We start from the raw sequence: 20,086 nt of genomic DNA, 5'->3' as shown, positions 1-20,086 counted from the left end.
AGGAAGGGAGTGGACCTCTCCTCATCTGCACTTAGTGCCCCATACAGGTGTCTCTCTCATCGGGCTATAAAGGTGACATAAGGTAGAAAGTTGTCTTACATCGAGTGGGACTGCTGGGTTAGAAGGTATGACCTAACCTGTGATATGAAGTGTTAAATAGCTTTAAAAAACAGATTCCAATCATTTAAAAAAATGTACACAATCTTTGGATGCATTAAAAGTCAAAGGTCTAAAATTAGAGGGTAACCATGGCACCCTACTTCTCTGTATTGTTCTTATAATTCATGGGCATTGTTCGGGTCTGGGGAGAGACTCTGACCAAAGTGAGATGATGCTGACAAAGAAGCATCTAGAAAGCATGAGCAACCACAAAAGAATTGTGGCTATTTAGCATGGGTTAAAAAAACAAAAGAAGGGGCGCCTGGGTGGCACAGCGGTTGAGCGTCTGCCTTCGGCTCAGGGCGTGATCCCGGCGTTACGGGATCGAGCCCCACGTCGGGCTCTTCCGCTGTGAGCCTGCTTCTTCCTCTCCCACTCCCCCTGTTGTGTTCCCTCTCTCGCTGGCTGTCTCTGTCAAATAAATAAATCAAATCTTAAAAAAAAAAAAAAAGAAAAAGAAAAGAAAAAAACAACCACCAAGGAAGGACATACCGAATTAAAAATGTAGAAAAGAAACCGGGTGGATTCTGTATTGTCAAGAAACCAGAATGAAAGCCACTGGGTAAAAACTATTGAGTTTTAATTTTAAGGAATTTTTAGTCAGTGTGAGGCTGGATGTTCCTTTATCAGGGATAATGCGGAAGGAATTCCAACACTAAGAGGGAAGTTGGATGAGGTAATAATGACCTTTTTCATCTGCTTACCATCTGACAGTTTGCGAAGCACATTCCCATTTGATCCTCCCCATAATTAGGAAACAGCAGAGGAAGTATTTTACATGAGAAAAGCTGCCTACGTGGGAGAGAGAGCTGGGCCTTCAAGTTGGGTCTTTTGAACTTAAAGTCATGGTCCTTTCCACCATTTACACCGACTTTCTAGAGACAGATGATGAGTAGAGCTCTTCCGATGGTAGGAATCTATCAGTAGGGAGGACTCGACTCCACAGGGGTCCCCTGGAGGCTGTCTCAGTGTCTCCACGGCCTCATCTGCCACAGCAGATGGCACACCCTGACAAGAATGAATCAGTCCATTTACCTGCTTACTCCCCTTGGAGTTCTAGGTCTGTAGGGGGTATTTGGTACAGACGGCTGACTACTTAGACCAGTTTTAACTGACACTACAGCTGTGATGGGAAAACGATCATGTGCAGGGCCATTTACCATTCAGCAATGCTCCTGTGGATCCGGGACACGGAGGTCTCAATATCGATCGGGTGGTATCGTAAGCCTCTCAGCTCCAGCGTTTCGTCCAGAGCTCCCACCACATATAATGCATCATGACGCTCTGACACAAAGAAAAAGAGAAATCTGGTTCATCGGACATAATGAGCGCAATACAATGTTGGAATGAAGAGCGCCAGGTCAGACTGCCTGCCACGTCACTTGACCCCACCACTCACCAGCTGTGTAACTTTTGAGCCAATTACTTAAGTCTCTGAGTCCTGCTTCCCCCTCTGTGAGACAGGGAGAATACTAAATGGCTGCTGTATTAAATGAGATAATATGAGTAAGGGAGTTAATATGATGCCTGGTACATTGTAAGTGCTAAAAAAAAAATTAGCAATGATGATTACTATTATTACTATTTCTACGTCCTAGGAATTGTGTCCAGTGCTGGGAAGATGACAAAACATGATTCCTACTCTGAAGACATTTACTGTCTAGTGGGGGGACGGACACACAACAGGTGCTCCACTGTGACATGGTAAGCCCCGTGCTACGAGCGCGCATGCGGTGTGTGTGAAGCGAGCAGAGGACACCCCCTGCACTCAGCTCAAGGGTTCAGAGAAGGAAAAGCCGAAACCAGGCTGAGCTTTTACGGATAAATAGGAATTAGCCAGATGACAGCTGGGGGAGGGGTGGAGCGGGGAGAGAGGATTTGAGAGGGAGAAGAAATGAGCATGTGTTGTTATTCCTAGACATCTGCAAGGAGTCCAGATATAAGGAGTAGGATTACAGAATATGGAGAGACTAATCCCGGTTATTAATAGGCTTGTAATCCAGCTAGAACATGGCAGAAATATTTTTTTTTGTCTTAAGTGTATGCACACACCACATACATAAAGCTACATATGTGTTTCATGTCTATATAGATACTGCATTTTGAAGAAAGATGAGTTTTGCTAGGTCTACTAAGTACAATATTTTCAGGAAAGGGTAAATTTCTGAAACACTGAGCAAAACAAAGTACTAGAAGCTGTTGGAGAGAGAAGGATGAGGAGGTCTAGAAGATTCCCACCATTTAAGAAGAGCTCATAAAGACTATAATAACAAACACAACTGAAACACAGTAGTTAATCTCACATCATTTCCACAAGCCAGGGAACATTATCATTCCCACTGTCCAGGTAGGAAACTGAGAGGCTCAGTGATCGCTCGAGGTCACAAAGCAAATGGCAGAGGTAGGCTTCAAAACCAGGGCACCTGGTGAGGAATACCTCCCTCTTCCCCAGTATGTTATCCTGTCTCCCCTCGAAACTTGGAGAAACTATGGATGCTGGTCACTATGGAACAATGTAAGCTGCTTAGGAGGAATGACTTTGCTCTAATTCAGACCTTTAAAGCCCAGTGAGTTATCTGTATGTGTTCTTGAAGCAATGATACAGCTTGTGTTGAGCATTTTAACATGGCGATTAATGCCATGAGGAAGAAAAGCTGACGGCAGGCGGCAGTGAAGCCATGACAGTCAACCGAGCGGAGGGTAATGGGGGGACTGCTCACACCAGAGCCTTGCCAACCAGTCTCGTATCAAACGTGAGATGCCGAAGGGACAGAGCGCTTCAGCAAGAGGGCTCCTCCACACCGATCCCCTGCTCTCAGGGATCAGGGTCGTTTCTCCTAAATCCAAAATGGTGCGCAGGCATAGAAGAGCTGCGAGATGAAACAGCCGTCCTAGGAGCCTGTGCGGGGGTTGGAGTCAGCCAGGGCCACGGCTGGCATCAGGCACGTCGCTGTGACCGTCGGCCCTGCTCACCCACAGTTCAGAGATGCTGACGTGGGACCCTGGGCACCCGCATCCTACGTACTCCTCAGGGGGCACCTTGCTTCAAATGAATATAAATTCATGTACGGGTTCCAGAAACGCAGAAGGGAATAATTAAATACACACACTTGACAACACAAAGGCAGGCTGAGGAAGGCGAGCCAGAGCTACTGGCTGAAAAGACAGGCTGAAGGGGGGCGTGCTGGTGAGGAAGCTACCTCCGGTGGCCGCTGTGAGCTCAGTCCGGCGGACAAAACCAAGGTACCCCGTCCGAGCCCAGAGCGTCTGGGCAGCATCTCCAAAGCTGAGGCGAGTGTTGAAATGATCAGCTTGAAGAGTCTCACTGTCATAGATGGTGTAATAGCCACTGGCTGTGTGGGGACTGTTCACCCAAATCTGCAACAAGAAAAGGGCATTGGTCACATTTCAGCAGGGACAGAGGAGTATATCAATGCAATTCTCTTTCGACAGATTATTATTGTTTTAAATTCTCATTGTTACAGTAACAACAATAACATCACAACAATAAAGGGAAGTGTTTCCCACGTGCCAGACAGAGAGGTAAGGACTTTATATGCCTTATCCCCATCAGTCCTGACATAGGTGACAGTACAGCTCTGTACTCCTGTTATTCCCACTTTACAGATGACAAAGCAAGGAGTTAAGTAACTCATCTAAGATGCAGAAACTAGGAGACCCACGCCCACGACTGCGGAGCTGCAGAGCCCATGCTCTCAACCCCTATGCTCTTACAGAGCCTCCCTGGCTCATTCCCCAGCCTCCTCCAGAGCCCGCGAATGCATCGGCGGATCATTTCTGTGCTTCTGCGCTAACATGTAAGGCCCTCAGGAAAACGCTACGGGTGTCTGAATTTGCACTGTAAACACAGCAATAGCCAATACTGGTAATGACACTAGCGTCTATTGCAAACTCATTATGTGACGGGCACTGTTCCACGGGCATTACAGATACGGGTATTAATGTAGTTAACTGTCGCACAATTCTTCATTAGGTGAAATTAGGTGGGTGCAATTATTATTTATGGATGAAAAAACTGAGGCCCAGAGAAAGTAAGTAAATTGCTCGGTAGTTAGAGGCTGGGAAGTGGCAGAGCACAGGTCATCTGGCTCCTGCTCCTCCTGGTAAACTACGGGGTCAAACATCAGTGCCCCTCAAATACCTGAGGGAAGAAAAAGTAAGTCTTTTAAAAAAATATCTTGATACTAACACAAAGATGGACACATTTTAGAATAGAATAAAAACATTTCCATGAATTTTAAAGTATTTGTGGCTCCTTTCAGTTCCACCCCTTAATAGGTGGAAACAGGTAGGATTTGCCCATTTTCTTTTTCAGCTAAAGGAATGTCAGTGAACAAATCTGGGACTAGTTTTAACCTGGGTGCCAAAATGTTCCCTCCATCCTGGTCTCAATCTCTTTTTAGTCTTGAACCTTACAGAAAAAGATGAAAACTCTCTCTTTTTAAAAAATTTGACAGAGAGAGAGCACAAGCAGGGGGAGCGGCAGGCAGAGGGAGAGGGAGAAGGAGGCTCCCCTGCTAAGCAGGGAGCCCGATGCGGGGCTTGATCCCCCGACCCCGGGATCAATACCTGAGCAGAAGGCAGACGCTTAACCGACTGAGCCACCCAGGTGCCCCAGATTAAAACTCTTTTAAAAGATAATTCATGATGAGGGTAAAGCTAAATCCACAGTTTCACTGACTTCTCGAATGTGAACCCTAAAGTCTTACTTCTCAGAGTAAAAATAAAAATGATACATACCTCTCCGAGATGAGAGTCTCCAACAGGCCCTTTGGTCTCGGGATTAACAATAACCACTTTCACTCCAGGTAAAATCTGAGCATCAAAGGGAAACACAAAGACTCGATCAACTCTAATGACCCCTGGGTATGCAGTCACCCGCCGCCCCTCCTTTAGTGAGGCGAGAGAGGGCACAAAGGCAGGAGCTAACTGATGTGGTGCTCCCGGGACTGTCTTCAGTGGAGACCAGAGGTATAATACGATTCATCCTCAAAAATAAACCAGGGAACCAACCAGTCTAACCTTCCCTTCAAAGGGATGAGAAACTGCAGCCCAGAACCAAAACAGTAAGAATCTGTAATGTGACCGCCCTTTCTCATGATCTGTCCTGTTCACTGGAGTGACGGCAGGAAAACCCCTTAAAGCAGAAAGGGCAGCAGGGAGGGATCCCGTGAGAGGCTCCGCTCCCGTCTTCAGCTAGAGCTAGTGAGAGGAACCTGAAGAGTAAGAGAGGACGGTGGCAGCTTTGCAGGAGAATGGGTCCTGCCCCTGCGATCATGAAAGACATCACGTGCTCGGGATCTCCCTCAGGAGAGCAAAGGAAGAACAGGTGCTGGCCGTAAGAACAGCTCACGGCTTCTCTGGCTACCCGTGTTCTGTCCCTTAAACCTAATTTTCCAGCTTGCGTTTCTAGAGTCTGAGGTTAGCTGAGAAGCGCTACAACGATTATCTAGGCTCCTACATCTAAGACCTCAAGGAAGGAAGAGACAAGACCGTTCACACTGGTCTGGGTCAGGCATTGTGTGAAAGCTTCTGAGGCGCCCAACCACGAGCTGAGGCAGCCAGAGATCTGACAACGTGGTAAGAAGATCAACCCAACTCCACTTCAAAGAGTTTAAAGGGAAGAGAGAAGTTGGAATAAGTGTCCCCTGGACTTGATCTGCTGCTTGACAGGTTAGGCAGGATCCCCTTTTTTCTTTATAATTTCCCCCTCTGCCTTTCAGAATTACTAGAAAGAATTCTGAGGCATCACTGCTATCTCTTCAAAAGAATGAGAAACTCGCTAGCTTATGATGCTCTCTCACCTTAGTAAATGGTCAAAACTGCTGCAGACTTACGGTTGTGTCTCTCCAAAGTTCGTACGTTGTGTGTCATCTACCTAATTCCCCGCTATGACGGTATGAGGAGCTGGGGCCTTCCACCATGTGAGAATACACCGATAGGATGGCCACCCGTGAACCAAAAATCCTTCACCAGAATCTGCTGCTGCCACGATCCTGGACTTCCCAGCCCCCAGAACCGTGAGAAGGAAGCATCGCTTATTTGTAAGCCACACGATCTGTGCTATCTGTGACAGCAGCCCAAAGGGACTGAGACAGTAACTGTGTCTCTGCTTGAACGTTTTAAAGCCTCGTCCTAGTCTAAGAAATCTTATCCCCATAGACACACACTCTATACATCTGCAGTCCCTTCCCCGTTTTGATTTCTCTTTCAGCTTTAAACACATGCATGCCTTCCCTCATGTTCAACCACACCTCCCCACTGCCACCCTATTTTTCTCCTTGTAACATTTATAAAGAGAGAATTGGCTCTTTCTAAGAGCTGTTCACCTCTCCATCTTGAATATAATGAACACTGAATTTTGCTGACTTGTCAAGTAAGAATAATGTGTCAGTTGCATTTTTAAAAAGAATCTGTGGAAATTAAGAAGGTTCAAATCTACAATTCTTCTTATCTGTGTACCCATGTGAATTTGAAAGTATTAGCTAAGGTGAAATTATTGAATTATCTCCAGATTTCAATTAAGGCTTGCCTTGGATACTAATATATTACATGGCTTCAAGTTTCTTTAAAAGGAACCATTTAAAAAATAAAGAAAGAATGAATGAATGAATAAACACAAACCATTTCCCCCAGGCAGACCAACTTCCAATGGTTAATAGACAAATTACCTTTCCAGACTCTGAGAGGAGCAAACTCTGGGGGGCACCCCGTTCCACAAGACGAACCCTGCAGAAGAACGAGAGTTACTATATACATATAGACGTATATGTACATATACTGGAAAAACAGGCTGCACCACATCTACGATAGCTGTATACTGCCCTCCTGAGACCTTTAGTCTGTCTCTCCTTCTCATGCTAGAGCAGAGTTTCTCGAATTTGGCACTACTGACATCTTGGGTCAGATAATGTTCTTTTATAATTTCTGACGAGGAACTCTCCATCCTGTGCATTGCAGGCTGTTTAGCAACATCCCAGGCCTCTACCCACTAGATGTCAGTAGCAACCCTCTTGTTGTGACAAGCAAAACCGTCTATGGACACTGTCAAACGTCCTCTGGAGGGCAAATTCTCCCCAGGCTGAGAACCACTGCGCTAGAGAGAGGCTCTGCCTGCGCAGGCTGGGTCGGTGCCACGGGGCACATCAGTGAACGCAGCCAAAGTCGGTGGGACCTGGGCAAAGGTCCCAGAGCCCGAGGGCCAGGCGCTCACCTTGGGACAAGCTAAAATTCCCCTGTAAGCCGATGAGGAGGAGGGCTTTTATTCCTGGGGTTTAGATAAACTCTTGTTTCAAAAACCCTACTCTGCCTCATTCATCTTGTCTGCTCCATCTTTTATTTTTAAACTCCCAGAGGAATGAGTCTATCCATTTTAGTTCACTTTATATCAAATGTCACAAAATATTTTTACATAGGCAGGAACTAAGTATTACATTTTAATATTAAAGAACAGCACAGCAACTCTGAGAATCGGAGCTTTCTTCTTATAAACATAAATCTTATCAGGTGTTATTAAAACCAAATTCCTTCCTTCTTCCCCTCCCTCCCTGGAAGATACAAACAAACGGAATGAGGGAGAGTGCCAGCTTTCTTGGGGCTCAGAATTTTTTATGCTTAGAACCTCAAATAGGGAGAGAGCGTAATAAACCCACAGTACCTGTCGTGTCTCAAGGACTTCAGATCTACGTACACGGTAGTTGGATCAGGCCCTGAGGTTCCCTAAAGAGAAAGAAATCAACGCATTGTTTATTTAAAATTTAAATGAATTGTATTTCCGTATTTCACATTCTCAAATCAAGAAATAGATAATTTAGCCATATACATGAAAAATCCAAACTCCATTTTGAAATCTCCCCCTCTCTTCAACCAGGTGAGGCAGGACTGCAGTCACACGCTGAAAGAGACTCACGGCCTCGTGTTTCTTTCCCTCCCTCCCCTGGGAGAGTAGGCCGGGGGCCTAGTCACAGAGGCTGAATCAGCCCTGAAAGGTTACCGGGCTGAGGAGGGTTCTCATCCCTGGGCTCAAGGCACAGATGAGACAGGCCAGCCTCCACAGGATTTTCAAAACCGACACTGGACTAAGCGGACAGCAAGGAGCCTGTGATGGGGCTCCAAGGTTAAATCATCACGATGCTACCTGAACGTCCCTTGCACTTGCCATGGTCACAGCAGCCCTGAAAGTACCCACCCATGTATGCCATCTTCTTTTCCTCTCTCTCCTGCCCATGCCTACATTTACTGTGTTTAGCCTCCAAGCTACTAAAAATCAGACTTAGTTCTTTTCCGTTATTTAGCCACCAACAATAACATGGCAAAGTTGCCATCTGGCTGAAGAAAAGAATACAGGCTTATTTGTGCTTCCTTTGTTTAAAAAAAAAAAAAAAGAGAGACAGAAAAACAGAAGGTAAGATATTAACAAAATTCAAATAGGACTCAAAAATCTTGATTCATCATCATGTACCACTAAACTACTAGGGTAAACATTTAAACTGGGGCTCAACTGCTGGGCGTGGCTCCAAGCGCGTGCACCTAGTAACTCAGTGATTCCACAGAATGACCCTGCGAAGAACAATTTTATTATCTTCATCCTATAGGTGAGCAGAATAAGGCATGCTGAAATCCAAATGAAAAGCCCGCAGTCCCAGAGCAAGTAAGCGGAACTGGGCTCGTGCCGGGCTGCCGGGCTTTGAAGGCTCTGCTGTGGAGTGCCACACACTTCGCTTCCATTCATCATCAAGCAAGATTTCACGACAGTCACCTGTAAACATATCGCTACATTGACTCTTGATCCAAAAGTGGTGCTGACAGCCCGAGGGGACAGCCCGATGTCTTTGAAGAGCTTGGAGAAGGACTGCTGGAGGGCAATGCGGGGTCGCTCCTCGGCCACAACCACACACGTCCGGATGCAGGAGAGGTTGATTCCTCTGGTCTGTAAGACAGCAACGGCACGAGAGCTGAAGTCAGTAGGAACCGAATAGGTAGGGCCACTGTTCTATCTCTTTGGTCGGGAAGAGCCAAGGAACTGTGTATTCTCATCTCAAACACCCAGGGAAAAGACTAAAGTTTTCAGAAATACCAAGGCATTCCACTAATATTACTACCCACTGGTAAATCTGCTCATTCTCTATTTCTTTCCTCTTTTATCTAAAAATCTCAGATTCTTCAGTGATCCATTTTTATACCTCCCCAATTTCTGTACTTTAGATGTCTTTCTATTTCAAAATGGAGAAAGGGACTGAGAGAAAAATCTAGCACTCTAGAGATCGAATCTCATCTCTTTTTATCCTCTTAGGATTATAATTCTCTATTTTTATTTATTTATTTATTCTTATTTAAATTCAATTAACATATAGTGTATTATTGGTTTCAGAGGTAGAGGTCAGTGATTCATCAGTCTTATATAACACCCAGTGCTCATTACATCATGTGCCCTCCGTACTTTTCCTCACCCAGTTACCACCCCCCCCAGCAACCTTCAGTTTGTTTCCTATGATTAAGGTTTGTTTCCCACTCTGATTTCATCTTGTTTTATTTTTCCCTCCCTTCCCCCGTGCTCCTCTGTTTTGTTTCTTAAATTTCACATAATTCTGTTAAAGAAAATCAGTGTCTTCTGCGTTTCTCATACGCCAGTCAGATACATCATTCCTGGATACACACAGGAATGAGCTATCCTCATCTTTGGGGCACTCGCCAATTTCCACTACTCTGAGGCTGCAAATTTTCTTGGAAAAAAATTCTCCTGGAGGTCATGGTTCTCTTTCATCTTTCCATGAAGTCATTTCCATTCAGCCTCCCGACTAGTTTCACCTTCCTCTCCACAAAGTAAGACTCAGATTAAACTCTGGAAGAGCGCATTAAATTAGAAAGTGGAAGAAACAAAATTCCTGAGGTTTACAAAATGTTGATTGGCTAGAAAAAAGCAGGCAGTTATGCCTGTCAAGCCCTACTCAGGGATCTTCATGCCTGGCCCATTTCTTTCAAACCCCTCGGGACAGGCTGCTTGTATAGCTGCTGCTTACCTTTAGCACCTCCACTTGGTTTCCAAGCCCTTTGGTGCAGAGCTCCATTACTGAATAGGAGCAGAAAGTGTCCCTTATCTTGTACTGGTTGACAGTGGAGAGCCAGAGGAAAAGGTTGTTTTCTAACTCCATAGGAGGAATTAAGATGGACTGGTGACCCGAATAGACACTGCAATGAAGAAAGGCAACAGATGGCGTTATCAATTCATCCTAGACACCTTGATGTTTTAGAACAGCATCCATTCAACAGATATTTACCGCACATGAAGGGCAATGTAAGGTCATATGAGATATAAAGGTCTAAACATCAACCTTGCTCCTGTCCAACTCACAAGACACAAGAACTAGGATAAAGCAGACTGTGTGGTATATACTTATCTGAGATGTGAAGATCATAAAATCAAGATTGCAAAAGAAGGAGCAAGTCACTCAAATTAGGAAAGCTAGGGTGGGGGAGGCGGGTGCTTCACTGAGGTGTCACTTGAGCCTGGGCTTAAAGAATGAGCAGGAATCTGACAGTGGCTGGAGGAAATGGGGTGGTGGTGGAGAGCATTCCAGGCAGAGGAACAGCATATGCAAAGGAAAAGAAACGTAGACGTATACGGTGTGTTTAAAGTCAGAAATAGCATTCAAGTATGAAAACCTATAGCACAGGATGCATGGGGGAGTGGTGAGAAATGAGGCCAGAAAGGTTGGGGCCAAACTGTAAAAGAGCGTAATTATCGTCTGAAGGAGTTTAGGCTTTACCAGCAGGCAGTTTAGGCTTTAAGCTGGGGCGAGCCCAGCACCATGGAGAGGGACTGGAGACACACAGACACTGGCGAATCCCGACAGTGCAGCCAGGATAAAAAGAAAGGAATGACAGAGTCACACTTTACCGGTATAGTCCATAGCCATGAATCTTCAACTCTGAAACCCAAGTATAGATCAGAATCATGAGGAGCCCCAGAATCCTGTATTTAAAAAGTACTGGAATTGTGGCTGCCAACTCTGGAGATCTAAGTTATTAGTAAGTCTGGGGAAGGCCCATTAATTTGCTTCTTTAAAGACCCTGAGGTGGTTCTTACGTAAAGACAGGTTTAGGAACACCTGAGCCACAAAGGGCATGACACTTAAATGGATATGAGATATACGGATACAGAAGTTGACGATAATGCTCAAGTTCCTAGTTTGGGCCCCTAAGGTGAATGGTCCCATCCTAACAAAGATGAGGACACACAAGGAGAATGCTGAGTTGTAGGTGTCAGTGAAGCAGTCATGGGGATGTCTACCAGGGACCTGAAAATGCAGGGCTGAGAGAAGGCTCCCTGGGAGGAGTGGGGATCTGCCATTCCATAAGACACAATCTGGACAGGACAGGCATGCCACTTTCCAGCCACATGCTGTCATCCAATCTCATTACACTCCTTCCTGCCAAACCTAGGGGGTACGTTCTGGCTGTCAAACCCTGACATATTTCACCCAAGTATCACCCTTCTACTTGGCTTGGCTTCTAAAATAAGGATTACAGGATGGAGCAGAGAGCAAGTAATAAGATCAGTCACTTTTTGTATGAGGCATAAAACTAACGGATAAGAAAAAAAAGAAAAACTAAACAAAACTAAATGAACTTAAGAGATACAGTGTGTGTACAAATTCTGGAAACATCAGCATTTTATTGAAACATTACCAAATTAAGGGAGCAAAAGGAAGGATGAGATGGTTATAGCCCCAAAGACATCCCCACTCATTCTGTTTCTTTGCTTTTCCATTCCTACCTGCAGAGACACCAGAGTGCGAAGCCAAGTCCACAGTAAGGGTCAAGGCAGATGGCGATCTGCCGAGAAGAATACAACTCACACTGGAGCTTGATGGCTCTACAAAGAGCATTGACTGCAGAGTGGGACATCTGGAAAGTAGGGAACATAGAACAGGATGGAACTGGCATCCCCACAGACAGAAAAAGCTCTAATGATAGTTTTGAAAAGTTTCAATTTCCCCCAAACTCCTCAAAATGATGTCTATTTTTCATTGTTTCAAAAAGCCTGTCTAAGTCAGGAGTGCCTGGGTGGCTTAGTCAGGTAAGCATCCGACTTTTGGTTTTGGCTCGGGTCATGATCGCTGGGTCGTGAGATCGAGCCCTGTGTCAGCTCCACCCTCAGTGGGGAGTCTGCTTGAGATTCTGTCTCTCCCTCTGCCCCCCCCCTCTAAAATAAATAAATAAATCTTAAAAAAAAAAAAAAAGCCTACCTGAGACTAACATAAGGTCATATATTTTTGTTCATTAGTTAATACTGAGTTCTATGAAATATGAATCTACGGTTTCTTACTGGCTTTAACTGTGACTCTTATTATCTATTAGCTTCTAGGCCAGGTTCAGAATACTTCATAACACAAATTCCTTGGGATAACTTATTCCGGAAGAGTCAATGCTTTTATTTAAATATAGCAGGGACCTTTGATCCTCTGCCTACTGGCCTCTGGTATGACCAGTTGGTTTCCACATCTGAAGTCCCTGGGGCAGTGGTCATCCCTATTTTTTGCAGACCTGGCATTTCACCAACATCCAGAGAGAGTCACTATCTCCAGCCCACTCTACCTTCACTCCTGTCAGCATGCCAGTTGTGGAGACACTAAAATCAAGATACGCCAACATCTCAGGAGTGGGCGGTTTATACAGCTGAGGTAACCTTTTCCTGGGTAAATCATCTGCAATGAAAAAAAAAAAAAACCCTGATATCAATCAGACACATTGGAACATGAAAATCATTGCTCTTCAACTGGTTTTCTACGGCTTTGCTATGGACAAACATAGCTCCTGGGATATGCTAAAGCTTAGGCTTCTCCTATTTAACCAAACAGCTCACGTATGCCACTCCTAGAAGGGGGCTGGGGATAAGCACACCACTGGGTAATAGAAACAAAGCAAATCGACATCAGGTAAATGTATTCACTAGAAGGTTAGTGAGGGGTAATGTAACACGGTGGCAGAAGACGAACTAAGGAAGCAGACCGCTGGTGTTCAAATCCAGCTCTGCCATTTACCATCAAAGTGACTTCGGAATTATTTAACCTCTTTGTGTCTGTTTCCTTATCTCTAAAATGGGAATAATACTTACCCTCACAGGACTGATAGAGAGTTAATTCACATAAAGCACTTTTAAAACAACTCAAAAAGCTCAAAAAGCCTTAGTTGTTATCATGCTGGTTCCAAGTTAAAGTTCGTTATTTACAGTTTAGTACATGCGCTATTACTCACAGACAGCTTCAGAAGTTGTTTTTCTCCAAGTTAACACGGTAGATTTTTAAGAATGAAAACTTAGAATTAGGGATTATTTTCCTTTGCTCGTTTATTTATGTACCCTCTCCCTTCCTTCCAAATTTGCTTCGTTTAAGTATGTTAAAACCAAGGATGTCAAGGATGTCTCTGGGCCCAACCATGCCTCATTAATGACTTCTGTGGCTTACTCGATCAAGAAACAATTCTGACTCTGACTTTTAAATCTCTATATTGTTGGGCACCCATCTTTGGTCAAACCAAAGACTTTATCTATCACTTTCAACCCGCTATTGTATAGGGTAGGGTCACTCATGTTCGTACAGAAACCTTTCTGTTGTCTGTATCACAACCCCAGTTCAGGTCTTCCTGATATGTTAGTGAGTCCAATAACCACAGTGGGTCTACCTGCATCCTTAGCACCAACACAGTCCATTTGTGCTATAGGCAACCGTGCTTCCATCCTTCAACAACAAACGTAAAAAACTCTAGCTCAGCGTCCGGCACACAACCACCACAAATACCTGCCATCCCTGAATTTAAACCCTGAGTTGGACAGACACCATGTGGTCCTTGTTGAAAACAGGGAGAAAGGAAAGGAATGGTTAAGAGGCTGGGAATGGAGCCAAATCGACTGGGTTTGAATTTTAGTTCTGCTGCTTATTTAACCTCCTTAAACCTCAGTTTTCCTATCTGTAAAATAAGGATAAAACCACACCTATCTAGTATGGTTGGTGTGAGGATAAAATTAGGTAATAGATGTTAGATGACTGGCATATAGCAAGGGCTCAATTAAAGATGTTATTACTATGATTATGTGCGAGGTGCTTTAGATAATGTCATTTAATCTTTACAGCTCCACGAAGTGGTTATCGCAACTCCCACTTTATGGACAGTTTTGCCCAGGTTAGTAGGGATACACGGAGAGTAACAGTATCAGGATTTAAATATCATCTACCTGACTCCAAAACCCACTCTCTTCCCTCTACCACCATTCTCTAGGTATCTCCATGTCTTATCCCGTGCTTTTTTAGCATGAATACCACCTAAATTCATGTACTTTATGGTTTTTAAAGCACATTCCTAATATGCTGCACTTGATGTTCTCAAAAAAATATGTGAGTCAAGTAAGGGTAGGTAGCATTTTAGGAAAAGGGTACTCAGAGAATATTGTATAGAAAATAATTACTCAAGCTTGAACTAGAATCAGGTCTTCCGACTCCTAGTTCAATGCTGCTTTAACTAGATCACATCTGGAAGTCAAGGATCAGATCGTCTCGAGATTTTATATGGCCCTACGTGTAATGGTTATATTCTGCATAAAACCTAGCCACCGTTTGAGGATGCCAAGAGTAAAAGCAAGACACTTTTTCATTTTAAGAGCTCTTAGCAGACTGTGATCTGCATCTTTGGGTCTGGTTGTTGCAGCATCCAGTCCTTTGGTAACACAAGCGAACTGGACAGGAACTTTTGCCTCTGTCTTAGCAGGTGGGCTGTGTTGCAACCTAAGAGTCGTATAAACATCTTTGGCATGAGAATCTAGATCTCAGGGAGTGAGTGTTCTTGCTCCTTCAATAGCTCTGGAGAAATCTCCCTTTCACCTGTGTCAATGATAGTTGGCCAGGTTTTCACGTCCACGGCTGCTGCTGCCTCTCGGGATCTCAGTAACCTCATTAGGGTCTGTGTGGTGAGAATGCAGGCTGCTTTGCTGACCTAGAAAACAAATGGACAGAAATAAGCACCAGGAAGCTTAGTCCCCATGTGGCCCCATAGGCTCTGGCTGCTGCTAAAAGCAACTCCTGCTAGACTTAAAGCACACCATACAGGACAGGACAGTATTCGATTTTCAAAGCACACACAATAGTACAATGGATGCTGGTGTTTCCCTGTTTGTCCTTCTGGGACCGTGTGACATTGAATTGACTCAGAAGGATGGACCTGTTTACAACACAAGTTATTGTTTACAACAGTGCTTCTCAAATATTTCATAGTTATAATCTCAGTGTGGATGCCAACATCTTTTGATTTCATGAAGACCCCGATAAAGTAAAAACATGGATTCTGTATTGCTCCGTGGGAATGGGAGGAGGCCGACGATCATCGCTGCAGGAGCCGCCACAGTCTAGCGGGTGGACTAGGCCTAGAACATATCCTGAAATTGAGGGATGCGGAGCTGTCACAGAAACTAAGCTCTCCTTATCCATGGAAACTTATACACGGAAATGCAAAGTGACCAACTTCCCCTTAACTGTCAACAGAAGGAAACTCCCCTCCCTGCTGCTCTGGCCTACTTTGCAGAATGTAAAGAGGGCATTTTGCTGAGCTGAACTTTGTAATAAAATCATCTACGGCGAACACGGCTTTTATACTGCAGGCTCTAGTTGCTGACAGAACATCGGTTCTTAGAGAAACAAATGTTACACAAATTAGAATTCTGCCTCTTTGCTGTAACATGAATTAGGATATGATGCAATACAGATTTATGTTACTTCCTTCAATTCTCATAACCTTGAGAAACTTCTGTCACTTCCAGGGCAAGATCTAGATACCTTTTAATACTATACCAAGAGAATTTATAAAACTAACCAAAATAAAAATGACCAACACTGGGGAGAATTCAGTTTGGCATGTCAAATTATCTTGGCTACTATGCAGAAAAAATGAGAACATTTTTTAAGAAGGGAGATTAAAAAAAAAAAAGTTTTAGGGAGAATTACTAATGACAGCTTCACCTCCTTAATGTTCATGGTAAAAACACAATTCTGTACCTCACCAGTAATCACTTTCCCACATTCCCTCACTGAAAAATGCTAGTCATCTTGGTCAGATAAATGAAAAGGAGGTGGTTTTCAGGAGCCAGATTTCATTTCCCAACTCAACAAAACCAGAAATTTAGTAAGGATCCTGAGCTGTCTGACTCTGAATTTCATGAGATGAGGACAAGGCAAAATAAACCCAGTACTTACATCAACAATCATGCGGACAGTGGGCAATGTGGCCGCAAGGTTCTGAGCATGAGGAGGTCGGACGGTGACAGGTATGCACCCCGCATACAGGCAACCATAGAACGCAGCTATTAACTCGATGCCTGCAAGACAGAGTCATTTAGCTGCCCATTATCACTGAGAAACTAAAAGGCAGATCTTCTAAAGCCAGTTTATTAAATCAAATGCCAGTCTATTGAGAGCATAATTCAACATAGATAATAGAAGAAATTTTTTAAAATCAAGAAAGAATTGACCATAAAGAAGGAAGCTTATAAAACAACTTAAAAAATACAGAGAAGCCAAGAATAAATAACAAGAAAGGAAGTCAGAAGTAAAGAAAACTCTTGAAAGACACCTAAGGAAGGTATTTTGAAATCATTACTTGATATTGCTTAGGAGAAATAACTGCAGAAATTAGGTCTTGTAACTTAGGAAATGAAAGAATGGGGAAAGGAGGGATGAGGAGCACAGGAGCTTTAAAAAAATATTTAGAAGGCTGCTGTGTGACTCAATTTGAAGAAGACTCCCCACTCTCAGGACATGGAGAGTGGCTTCCTCAGGAAGTGCTCTGGTCCATCACCATGTCATTCGCTGGTGGATGGAAGACAAAATCACAGGAACACCAGAGGAGGGATTCTTTTACCAGATGACCCTTTAAGAAATCTTAGTATAAGTGTAAATAAAACAGCATAGTGAGAATCACAGAACAAAATGAACTAAGGGGAATAAAAGACCAGAGAAAGCCAGAGGTATGAGTAGGTAATGTGACAGAAGAATAAAGAACCAAACAACTCGGGGCGCCTGGGTGGCACAGCGGTTAAGCATCTGCCTTCGGCTCAGGGCGTGATCCCAGTGTTATGGGATCGAGCCCCACATCAGGCTCCTCCGCTATGAGCCTGCTTCTTCCTCTCCCAAAAAAAATCTTTAAAAAAAAAAAAAAAAAAAAAAAGAACCAAACAACTCAAATATTTCACCTAACATTTTGAATATTTACACCAAACTGTCATCAGATAATTCTGAGTCCCTCTTACTGTGAAAAGAACATTTTTAATTTAAATGAGAGCATGGAAGATGAAAGCAGCAATAATGAAGACTACACATCAGTCAGGATATAAAGAATGCAAAGTCAAAAGAGTTCACATGCAATATTCTTTAGGAACTGGGTGAAATGGTCCCATTCCTGAACATTCCTAGAAACAAAGCACCTCTTTTGAGGGTTTCCAAAAGTCAGAAAGTCTTTACTTAATTCATTCGATATTTACCATAGCACCAGGAACTATGCTAGACAGTGGGAATACAAGAGTAAATACAACAGACACCGTCCCAGCAGAGCCATGGCGCTGCCCAACTCCAGGGAGTGAGGCTCGGTTCTTACCTTAGCCCGAGTGCCTGGGACTCCCAGAGCTGGGAAGTGCACAGCCTACATGGGCAAAGATGGTGGCCCTCACTTCCTGTCCTCTCATACTCTGTAGTCTGGTAATGGAGCTTGAGTCTAGTTTACCAACCCAATACCTACCAGGTGGATAGAGCAACACCACGTTGTCTCCTGCATTTAGATGCCCCTTATCACCAAGAACTGACGCAATCCTCTCTGCTCGCTTATGAAGCTGAAGGCAACTGGCTGTGCACACAGTAGTTCCCTTTAAACAGAAGAAAGGATAAGTGGGTGAAAACTCAGGAAATAAAATAGTGACAACAGCCAATTCAACGTTATATCGGAAAGGCTTGTGCCTTGGTAGATTCTCTTTAGCAAGTTATCAATTCCAGCGAAAATCCCTAGTACCGAAAGACATGTGGTATTCCTTTCCTTTTTCAATGTCTGAAGTTACTCGGAGAATATCAACATTAACTTAAATCAAACATATGTATTTACAGTCTTTCTTGTTTAAGACAGCTTCAAAAATACATAGGAATTTTTTATTTAAATGAGGAAGTAAGAGTGGAAGGAAAATAAAGGGAATAAAAGTAGCGTGAGGACAGGAATGAGGCCAGGACAGTCACTGTTGGCCGTGTGGCCATGTGCCTCGTATGCATCTGCTGAGTGTAACACAAATTTGGCTCTGAGTTTTCTAACAGCAAAGATGTAAACAAAACAGTACCAGCCACAGTCCACTAGCTAATAATAAAGATTAGCAGCTCAGAAGACGGCCAACTATTCCTGATCCTGAGGATAATCTCCTGCGTGTCTTCATCAATTCCTGAGTGTCAATCCAAGTTTCACTGAGCTGGGCTTTTTGAAACCCTTTTGTGTGTAAAATAAACCACACAAATATGAAAGTGCATAAAATATGAATGTACTGCATAATGGAAAATTACAAAGCAAGCTTCTGCAGAAGAACCAGCATGGCATGAAAAACAACACTACCAGCAGCACAAAAAGCACCCCCGGGGGTCCCCCTGGTCTAGTCTCATCCTTTCTTTCCCTCCATACTTCACTGCTACTTTGACTTTTTAATCTTAATCACGGATTTCCTTTTCCTTATAATGTTACCACCCGTGAAAGATTTGATTTTACAGAAATGTAACTGTACAGTATATACGTCTGTGTTTTGCTTCTTTGTCTCGACATTCAGTCATCTCTGCTGCAGGGCACGGGTGTAGTTCTCATTTTTTTTTTTTTTTAAAGATTTTATTTATTTAGTTGACAGAGATAGAGACAGCCAGCGAGGAAACACAAGCAGGGGGAGTGGGAGAGGAAGAAGCAGGCCCATAGCGGAGGAGCCTGATGTGGGGCTCGATCCCATAACGCCGGGATCACGCCCTGAGCCGAAGGCAGACGCTTAACCGCTGTGCCACCCAGGCGCCCCTGTAGTTCTCATTTTTGTTGCTGCGTAGTATTTAACCGTATAAGCAAATGATGATTTATTCATCCATTCTGCTGCTGATGGACAGTATTCATTCTTGTACAATGTACCCTCATGCATAAACACATGAGTTTTGACAGAGGGCAGACCTAGAGATGGAATTATGGGGTCACCGTGTATGCCCGTCTCCAACTTCACTAAATAACACTGAATTATTTTCTGCCTATTGTGCTAATATCACCCTATCTTAATTATTGTAACGTCATAACTCAAAATGTCTCACAAGAAAAACAAGTTTTACTGAACTATTTTAAAAAATAATTTTTAAGTTTCATTAATATAAAATAGTACATGTTCAATATGGAAAATAGAGACAAGTAAAATATAAGTCAGATGTAAGCGCTATCAACATTTTGCTATTTTCCTGGTTTTTAAAAAAATGAGTCTATATTATATATAAATTCACATGCGACAATAAAAAAAAAATGTTACCATTTTATACTCTCTGCCTGAAGCTGTGTATTGCATTGGTAAAGAATGTGGGCTCAGAAGCCAGCTCTGGGTTCAAATGAAAGAGGTAATTTCCTAGTCCTACCACTTAGGAGACCTCAGGGAAGTTATTTTATGTCTCCAGGCCTGAGTCTCCTCAACTGTAAAATGAACTACGAAATATACAGCACCCAGAATACAGTCTCTAGCAGGTACTCAATTACTATCACTTTTTTTTAAAGGTTTATTTATCTCAGAGAGAGAAAGAGAGAGAGTGAGCACAAGTGGGAGGGGGAGAGGGAGAGAGAGAGAGAGAGAGAGAGAGAGAGAGATTCTCAAGTAGACTCTGCA

At 43.6% G+C, this 20,086-nt stretch overlaps 1 protein-coding gene across 5 annotated transcripts in view; it reads right to left on the bottom strand.

Annotated features, from left to right (window-relative positions):
• The window catches only part of DIP2B (disco interacting protein 2 homolog B), a 227,426-nt gene that overhangs the window by 4,841 nt on the left and 202,499 nt on the right, over nt 1–20,086 (bottom strand). For all 5 annotated transcript variants that reach the window (XM_034645524.1, XM_034645522.1, XM_034645523.1 and 2 more), the window contains 12 exons: nt 17,959–18,082; nt 16,422–16,543; nt 15,057–15,168; nt 12,778–12,887; nt 11,957–12,087; nt 10,200–10,368; nt 8,939–9,109; nt 7,838–7,899; nt 6,852–6,909; nt 4,921–4,995; nt 3,360–3,537; nt 1,320–1,443 (listed from right to left, as the gene is read on the bottom strand). In XM_034645524.1, the coding sequence (XP_034501415.1) occupies nt 1,320–1,443; nt 3,360–3,537; nt 4,921–4,995; nt 6,852–6,909; nt 7,838–7,899; nt 8,939–9,109; nt 10,200–10,368; nt 11,957–12,087; nt 12,778–12,887; nt 15,057–15,168; nt 16,422–16,543; nt 17,959–18,082 (1,436 nt within the window). The remainder of the gene's footprint in view (nt 1–1,319; nt 1,444–3,359; nt 3,538–4,920; nt 4,996–6,851; nt 6,910–7,837; nt 7,900–8,938; nt 9,110–10,199; nt 10,369–11,956; nt 12,088–12,777; nt 12,888–15,056; nt 15,169–16,421; nt 16,544–17,958; nt 18,083–20,086) is intronic.

The sequence above is a fragment of the Ailuropoda melanoleuca genome, chromosome 16 (genome assembly GCF_002007445.2).
Source record: "Ailuropoda melanoleuca isolate Jingjing chromosome 16, ASM200744v2, whole genome shotgun sequence".
In the NCBI taxonomy this organism is placed as follows: domain Eukaryota; kingdom Metazoa; phylum Chordata; class Mammalia; order Carnivora; family Ursidae; genus Ailuropoda; species Ailuropoda melanoleuca.
Note: the sequence above shows the minus strand (reverse complement) of the source record. Positions and strands in the feature narration are given on the sequence as shown.